At 35.8% G+C, this 9,586-nt stretch overlaps 1 protein-coding gene across 1 annotated transcript; it reads left to right on the forward strand.

Annotated features, from left to right (window-relative positions):
- Positions 1-1,862: 1,862 nt before the first annotated feature.
- On the forward strand, positions 1,863-3,872 carry LOC103502520 (protein C2-DOMAIN ABA-RELATED 10). Its single transcript, XM_008466476.3, has 3 exons — positions 1,863-2,225; positions 3,062-3,157; positions 3,255-3,872. Exons 1-3 carry the CDS (start codon positions 2,103-2,105, stop codon positions 3,561-3,563), a joined length of 528 nt encoding a protein of 175 aa, XP_008464698.1. The 5' UTR covers positions 1,863-2,102; the 3' UTR covers positions 3,564-3,872.
- Positions 3,873-9,586: the final 5,714 nt, after the last annotated feature.

A 9,586-nucleotide genomic window follows, 5' to 3' on the forward strand; every position in this document is an offset into this window, starting at 1 on the left:
AACACCAAATTTGAATAACTTAACCATCAAACGACCAAGGACCCAAGAATTCAGTCGAAATAGCTTACCCAAGGTCGAAGTCCCAACAAATTTGCCTTAACTGGAGAAATCTCACACTCTAAACTCCAATTGGTCCAACCGATCCTTGAAGAAAAATAATTTAATTTAATCCAAATTAAATTATTTAAAATCCAAAAATTTTAAACTTAGTTGGGTATGTCAAGACCCAATCAAAACTTACCAATAAGTGAAAAGGACCAAAAACAGGCTTGGCGGCTCGAGGTGACGGGCTGTTTATGAAGGTGGGGAGACGGCTCGAACGATTGCTGTTGGCTCGATGCCACTGCTGCTCGGCAGAAAGACGATCGGCTGCAAAGATAGGGGTGACCGTCGACGGTGGCTGGGGACGCGAAGGTGGTAGTGGCAGCGGTCCTTGAGGCTAGGGTTTGGGGGAGAAGATGAGTATTTTTTTTCTCACTTTCGCACTTTACGAGGGTTCTTTAAATAATAATAATAATACTACTATTATCATTATTTCTTTTGTTTTTCCTTACTCCATTCCCCAAAACAAACTTAAATCTCAATCTATTCTCTCTCCATTTAAACCCCTCAAATCTCCATTTTTAAACCAATAATTCCACTGATCATGTCCATCGTCTTTTCCCAAATAAAAATATCATAATTATCTTTTACTAAATATAATTATTATTTTAAATTTCTTTCTCTTTCCACCAAATAATTTTCTCCAAAACAAATATATTTATATAACCATATTATCCATATAATATAATTATTCCAACTTCAAAGTTAATTAATTACATAATCACATATAGTTCATCAAATTTCTCCTAAATACAAATCTCATTACACAAACAACTTTAATAAAAATTCAATTAGCACCCAAATTAATTTCAACACTAATTAAAATTAACTTAAGATAATTAAAATAAATTACCTTAATGTGGGGCGTACATATTTTCCATCAACCATTATTAAAATTTACAATATTCACTTTAGGAAATGTTAGTTATTTAGTCGATTGAGATTCATGACTTTTCAATCAATAAATTGTTATCTCATTCATCCATGGGAAGACAATAGATTTCTCTCGATATTAGTACTGCATCAACATATCTAAAGCGTAGTAAAACAAATTCTTCTCCAACTTATTGATTTAAAATTTTGGAGCCTCAAATACATCAATTTATAACAAGCTTTAGGAAGAACAATTGCTTTATGATGACCATTGGTTGGAGCTCGTGTTGCTAATGTGTTGTAAAAATGATTTGTAAAAATGAGGCACAACCAAAACATGAAAATTGAGCAAATATAATATTAAAATAACTAAATATGAAATATAGGAAAATTCTTCTAGATAGTTAAAAATTGAAAATACTTACAAAATATAACAAAAAAAAAAAAAAAAAAAAACTAAAATGTGCTAAGGAGGATTTGATAGATTTTATTATATTACGTAAGTAGTTTCAAAATTTTCTATTTCCTCCCATTTATTTAGAAATTTTAGCAATATGGGCATGTTTTTACAAAACCCATTAAATGTCACTATTTATAGACAATTTGACAAGGTTGAGGTGAATTACATGATCACTAACGGTAGGTACCTTCACGACACATGCATGCCGCCATATTCACTAAGCAGCATAATAATAATAATAATGATAATGTGGCATCTATTTTTAATGATATTTATAATCACTTATTACATCCTAAACTATTAAGATGGTTAATGAAAACTACGAAGTTTCTACCTATAATGCACGTGGTTGTTGATTAGGATATTTTAAAATTTTATCAAATAAGTTATGATTAATATTTTAAAAAAAAAAAAAAGAAAATCTTTTAATGGTTTAATTGAAAACTATGATTACGCGTAAGTGAATTTGTCAAAAGGAAATTAAGGCTGAAAATGTCAATATTATTGAAAATCAACATTACTTGCAATTAAATTTTATAATGAAACAAAAATCAGCAACTTCTTCTTCTTCCTCCTCCTCCTCCTCCTCCTCGATTCCTTCTTCTTATATATTTCTCATCTCCATAACTTCAACCATCAAATTCCAGATTATCCCAACACTTTTGAAATGAGCAACATTAATCGTAATGGACTTCTTCGAATTCGCCTCCTCCGAGGCCACAATCTTGCCATTCGCGATGCTCCAACTCGTAGCAGCGATCCCTACGTCGTCATCACCTGCGCTAACCAGGTTTTATTCTTCCCTTCTCTTCTCCCTTCCCATTTACTCACAAACTCTCTATGTTTTTATGTGTGAAACGATTTGGATTCCGATCTTCGCTCTCAATTTTTTTCCATTTGTTTTGTCCAACTTTTAGGATTTTAGATTTTGTGTTTGAATTTCTTGTTGAAACTCGCTGATTCAATTTCCTCTTACGAAATATTTGATTTATTTTACCGTTCTTACGTTTCTCCCTTTTGGATTTTGGATTGTTTTGAGAGATTCTTTGGAATTATTGATCGAATTTGTCTGTTTTTAGGTTTTTCTGTCTGGATTTCTTATTCAAGTTTCTCTCTACAACTTCCTTATAAATATTTGTTGAATTTTTTCGTTTTTTATTTTTTTGGTTCTCTATCCGGATTTCCTTTCGCGAAATTTTATGCAAACGGCTCCAATTCCAACTGCGATATCTCCTAGAACTTCTTGCAATTATTAGTTGACTTTGCTATTTTTAAGTTTCTCTGTTTGGATTTTGGATTGTTCTCAGAGCTTCATTGGAATTATTACTCTAATTTTTCCATTTTTAAGATTTTCTGTTCGTATTTCTGAATTCTGACATAACTTTCTCCTCAACTCACAAATATTTGTTGATTTTTTCCCTTTTTAGTTTCTCTATTAGGATTTCCCCTACACAAACGGCTTGAATTTCAACTGCCATATCCCTTAGAACTTGCAAATATTGGTCAAACTCTTCCGCTTTTAGGTTTTTATGTTCGAAAACAGTTCAAATTCTGATTGCAATTTCTCCATTGGATGGTCTTGGAATTGTTGATCTAACTCTTCTTGGATCCAAAATTTTTGTGCAGAAATTCAAATCACGCGTGGTGAAAAGAAATTGCAATCCAGAATGGAACGAGGAATTCACGTTTTCACTTACAGATATCAATACACCAATCAAACTAGTAAGTCAAAATTCTACAACAATCATTCAAAACTTGAAAAAAGATGAAACATCATTGATCATCCAATAAAAGAACTCCCCTGAACTGATTGTCTCAGGCAGTGTTTGACAGAGATAGATTCACAAAAGACGATGGAATGGGGGATGCAGAGATCGACATAAAACCATACATAGAGTGTTTGAATATGGGATTAGAGAATCTACCAAATGGCTGTGTAGTGAAAAGGGTTCAACCAAGCAGATCAAACAGCCTTGCAGATGAAAGCCCTTGTGTTTGGAATGATGGGAAGATCACTCAAGATATGACTCTTAGATTGCAGAATGTTGAATGTGGTGAAATCATGATTCAGGTTCAATTGTTCAATGTTTCTATTTTCAAAGGCCGAAGAACCTACTCTTTAGCATGAACAAACCCTGCCCCCAACTGCCTTGGTTTTGATTTTACTTCGTCGTTGTTTGCCGTCGGTGTCTTCATTCTGCTTCTTTCTTCTCTGTTTTCTTATCAACACCAACTTCAGAATTTGACCATTTAATTGGCATGTAAATGTAGATTGTCATTTTGTTGATATAATTGTGAAATTGTATTTACTATTGTTTGAGTACTTTGAACACATTATTGTGTTTTGACCCGGATATTTATTTCATTTCTTGCTATAGTTTTTTGTACTTTGAACGAAATTGATTCTATGAATAAGGTACTGATTTGTGAGTTTCAATTAGTTTTATTGAATTTCTTTGATGATAATCACAGAATACATGTACAATTATACACAAAGAGAAGACCAAATAAGGAAAGAATATATTTCAATGGAAATTGACTCCGTAATTGTAGCTAGCATATCTTAATTACGTTAATACCCTACCTCAAATTCAAGATAGGAGAGTTAAGACCACCTTGAGTTTGTGAAGTAACTGAGTGGAACGAGGAGAATGGAGAGCTTTGGTGAAGATATATGCAGGTTGATCAGTGGTGGAGATGGATTGGAGATGGAGAGTGTTACTCTGAAGATGATGGTGCACAAAGTGACAATCATTCTCAATGTGCTTTGTTCATTCATGGAATACATCATCGTGTGCAATCTGAATAGCACTGCGGTTATCACAATGAAGAATAGTGGGTGATGTATGTGGGGTCCCATATCAGTAAGAAGCCAACGAAGCCATAGTAATTTTGAAGTGGCATCAGCTAGAGCACAATATTCAGACTCTATGCTGGAATGGGAAACAACAGATTGTTTCTTGCTTCGCCAGGAGATAAGAGCATCACCTAGATAGAAGCAATAACCAATGGTAGACTGTCTATCAGTAGGATCGTCATCCCAATCAGCATCGAAGAATCTAGAGAGAATTAGGAAGGATTGGGAAGAGAACTGCAGACCATGACCCAAAATGCCTTTAATGTAGTGAAGAATACGAAGAACGACAGTAAAGTGAATTGTACGAGGAGTAGCCATGAACTGACTAACAATGTGAACTGCATATGCAATATCTGGACGGGTCACAGTTAAGTAAATTAGGCTGCCAACAAGTTGCCGATACAAAGTGAGATTGTCAAGAGGGATACCATCAAAAAGAGTGAGTCGCACATTTGGATCTAGGGGCGTTGAGAATGTGGCAGAATTAATAATACTAGATCGACTAAGGAGGTCAAAAGCATATTTTTGCTTGAAATAAATAGTAGCCACTAGGTGAGGATGAGATCTCAAGACCAAGAAAAAAATAGTTGAGATTTCCTAAGTCTTTCATCTCAAAATGCTTACCCAGGTAACATTGCAAATCAGATATGGATTAAGAGTCGTCACCTGTAATGATCATGTCATCAACATATAAAAGAAGGAGAACAATACCACCAGATGTCTGATGAGTAAATAAGGCAGAATCGTGAGAGCTAGAGGTGAACCCAAGTTGGGTAATAGTGGAACTGAACGTTGCAAACCAAGCTCAAAGAGCCTATTTGAGACCGTAGGGAGCATGGCGAAGGAGACATACTTTCTGCGGTGGTGGAGTAGTACTAGGTGGTGGTTATACAGACTTCTTTAGATAGGGTTCCATTTAGGAACGCATTTTTAACATCCATTTGAAGAAGATCCCATTGTTTTGCAGCTGCAATGGCTAAAAAACTACGAACAAACGTCATTCGAGCTATTGGAGAAAACGTTTCTTCATAATCAATGCCATATTCCTAAGAATAAACTTTAACAACAAGTCGTGCTTTGTATCGTTCAATAGAGCCATCAGAGTGCGTTTTTATTTTAAAAATCTACTTACAACTAATAGGTTTCTTACCAGGGGGTAAGTCAACATAGTCCAAAGTATGAGTCTTCTCTAAGGCTTGAAGTTCGTCATTCTTTGCTTGTTGCCACAAGGGGTTAGTACTGGCTGTCTTATGCGAGGAAGGTTCATCTAAAGACATGATGATAGAAAAACAATGGTACTCTTTGAGATGGAAGGAGTTTCTCTTACCTGGGTGGAGCGTCAGACAGGTGTAGGTTCAAGTTTCTCACAAGGGGCAGATGGAAGGTTCGGGAGTGTAGAGGTAGTGTGAGATTGAGTGAGCTCTGATATGAGTGGAGGACAAGGTGTAGTTTGGGTGGTCAATTGGAAGTGGGGAATAGACTAGTAGAAGGATGGTAAAGAATGAGTGAGGACTAGATAAATAGACATGAAATGAAGAAAGACTTGAAAACATACAATGTTCCCAAAAGGTGACATGGCGAGAAATACGTAATCGTTGAGAGATGGGATCCTAACAACGAAAACCTTTATGTTTAGTGCCATAACCCAAGAAATAACATAGACAAGCAGGAGGTTCAACTTAGGTATGTTCATGAGGATGTAATAACACAAATCATGCACAACCAAAGACTTTGAGATTAGAGTAAGAAGGAGGAGTACCGTATAGTCGTTCAAATGGGGAAATATTGTGTATGACTTGAGAAGGAAGGCGGTTGATGACATAAATAGAGGTAAGGGCAGCCTCTCCCCAAAATTTTTCAGGGTAGGAAGTAGAGAGAAGTTGAGCACGAACAGAGTCTAGAATGTGACGGTGTTTGCATTTTGCTCATCCATTTTGCTGAGAGGTGTGAAGATATGAGTGTTTCAATCAAAGTGCCTTGTTGGGCAAGGAAGGAAAGAAAGCAAGAGTCCTTATATTCCATCGCATTATCGAAATGAAGAATTTTATTTGTGCTAGAAAATTGCGTTTGAATCATATTTGCAAAATCAACATATATTTGATATAAGGAGGAACGATTTTTAGAAAGTAAATCCAAGTAAAACGAGAATAGTCATCAATAAATAAAACAAAATATTGACAACCATTAACAGTTGTACATGGAGCAGGACCCCAAATATTAGAGTGAATTAGACCAAAAGGTTTATCACATAAAGAAGCAGAATAAGGAAAGGACAAAGTAGATTGTTTCACAAGTTTGCAATTTAAATAGTCAAAAGAACTAAACTTAGAAACATTATTCAAAATGCCAGTAGAAGCTAAACTATGGAGTTTATTAGAGGATGCATGACCTAGGCAAAGATGCCACTGAAATATAGTGTTATCAGTGATTAGAGCAGAGATGGCTGGGAACACAGAAGAGTGTTGGAGAGATCCTGAACCGGACAACCATGAGAAGAAAAGACAATAGTTAGTCTGAGATCACATAATTGGCCAACAGAGGCTAGATTGAATGTGAGATTTGGGACATGGTAGGTGTTGGAAAGTTTTATGGTGGGTGTATTAACAATGTCAATGTGAGAAATAGACATGTGATTACCATCAACACAGTGAATTAGAGGAAGTGATTGAACATGAATATGAGAGGATAACAATGAAAGGCCAGAAGTCAAGTGATTGTAACAAGCCAACTTAATTAGGAGCCAAGAGGTACTTGGGGTGACAGCAAAAGCAGTAGAGTTGGAAAAGATCACCTGTTTTAGTAAATCATGTAGATCAGTTAACTAAAAGCTCAAAGGTACAGTGATATCAAATGGTGTGGCAGCAGAAACAATAGGTGAAGAACCAGTTTTAAGAGAAAACTTGGGTTTATGCGAGTGACTAGAAGGGCGACGTGGACAATGATCCAAAATGTGACTTCGTTTGTGATAATACCTGCACTCAATGGTAGGACAGTTAGCAAACTTATGACCATGAAGTTTGCAATTTTGCAGAAACTGGTTTTATTAGCAGGTCAAAGATGAGTAGTGGCAAGAGCGATGTCAGAAGGCAGAGAGGAGACAATGCCAAGTCTTTTCTCCTTAAATAAGATTTCCTGAACATCGGCGTCAAGAGACTTTGATGAGACGAATATGGTCAAGGTTGATTTTTGCCTGGTCCAACTAAGTCCAAATGGGCTGAAGAGTAGCGAGATATTCGTTCACAGATTATCCCACTTCCTGATTTAGACTAATAAGTGTAGAATGCAACTGATAATAATGAGCAAGCCCTATAGATTGAAAACATGTGTACATAAAATCCCAAAGTTCTTTTGCAGTATCGAAGGCATCAAATTTAGTATGGATAGCTGAAATGGAAGTGTTACCCAACAAAGTGATGATTTGATGATTTTTGCTATCCCAGTTCTCAAATCTTTCAATGTACTTAATATCCTCTACAGTAGTTTCATGAACAATGATATCAGAAGGGTTTGCATCGTTATGCTCAGTGCTATTCTTACCAGTATTTTTTCACTGGAGGAGTGGGTTTGACAGGTTTAGTGATATCTCTCGTAACGATATGCCATAACTTCTGACCTATAAAAAAACTTCTTATTTGGTGAGCCCGGGTGATGTAATTAAAGTCATCTAGTATGGTGCTAATAGAACGAGCAATATCACTTTTCTCCATTTACACACAAATCACAAATCATAAACACAAATATAAATGGAAGTAGCAGATGTCAGAACAATAATGAGTGCATCGTTATCTGGAACAGAGAAAGGCAGTGAGTTCTTGAATCATATCACAAACGACAATGGGACTTCGATCTGAAAGGGAATATAAATTTCTCGGATCTAAACTAGAACCACGATTTGAATGGAGCTAGAACAAAAGTGGAGATTTTTCGAAGCTGAGACGAAACAAGTAACCTGTTTTCAAAAATGCAGCAGTGGAAGGATCTGAAACACAACCTCAATCAAAGATGCAGCAGAGAAAGGGGGTTTTGTTGTTTTCATGTGAATGGAGAGTGGACGAAGCTAATGCAGATGGTCAGTGGATTGATTTCAGGGATGGCGGACGGGTTTCCCTGACGGTAAATGGATGCGACAAAGTTACAGATCTGAAGGCGACGAAGATAAGCAGCGAAGGTGAGGAGATGGTGTGAGGAATCTGGCAGAGGCTTGCACAAGAAAACAAAGATCTCGTACAGAATAAAAAGAGATTTGCTCGTCGTGGAGTCGTCGGAGATCTAAAACGACGATCGAAACGTTAGAGATTACCGACAGATGATTGTTGTAGATCTGAAATGAGAGCTTGTCGGATTGGTAGAGGGCAACGACAGTAAAAAAATTAGGGCTCTAATACCATATAGATTTATTGAATTTCTATTGAATTTCCTTGATGATAATCACAAAATACATGTACAATTATACACAAAGAGAAGACCAAATAAGGAAATAATATTTGTGTTAAATACAATGGTAATTTACTCCATAATTATAGCTAAAATATCCTAATTATGTTAAGAATTGTCACAAAGAAATTAACCATAAAGTTGGGATGGAAAGCATAGTTAAATAACTCTAATTTGTATTTATCAAGTTTGATTGATTTTGGACCAAGGATACAACTGATCTTTAGTGCAAATAGAAAAGACAAAGTCAAGAAGAAGGCATGGAGCATGATACGATGATACATGCCAAAAGTAGCAGCTTAGGACCAAAATGGCATGTGACTTAAGCCTTCGATCAAGCTAGTTTGCTTCCCCTTTGACCAATGCTTTACCGAACACCCAACAGGGCATGTGTCAAAGAAGATCATCTTAGGTCCAAAATATATGGTCTAAAGAAGATGCTCGACTTCGGTCCGCCCTCGAGTTGATAGGTTATCTTAAGATAACTTCAATATTAAAGTCAAAAATTTATTTGACAAATTTTCAATATTATAGTTGAATGAGACAATTTAGAGTTATTTAGAAGACATATCATTTATGACGAGTCATACCAAACATAGGTATTTAAATAAGGGACGCTGGTAAAAATAGCAAAAAAGATTATGATAATAGGGTTCATGTTACTACATTTTCTAAATTGCAAAAATAGCAAATTTAGAAGCTGCACATTTAAATTTTAGTAAGCAAAATTTATATTTCTATTTTATTCCAACATAGCATTCCTAGCAATGTGGAAGTCCCTTTAAGTACCATACTTTCATCTATGGGTTTGGGCCTTAAGCGGCACCAAAGATTTGGAAGGGGAAGGAGATAGGCAAAAA

Source organism: Cucumis melo, chromosome 10 (assembly GCF_025177605.1).
Source record: "Cucumis melo cultivar AY chromosome 10, USDA_Cmelo_AY_1.0, whole genome shotgun sequence".
Taxonomy (NCBI): Eukaryota; Viridiplantae; Streptophyta; class Magnoliopsida; order Cucurbitales; family Cucurbitaceae; genus Cucumis; species Cucumis melo.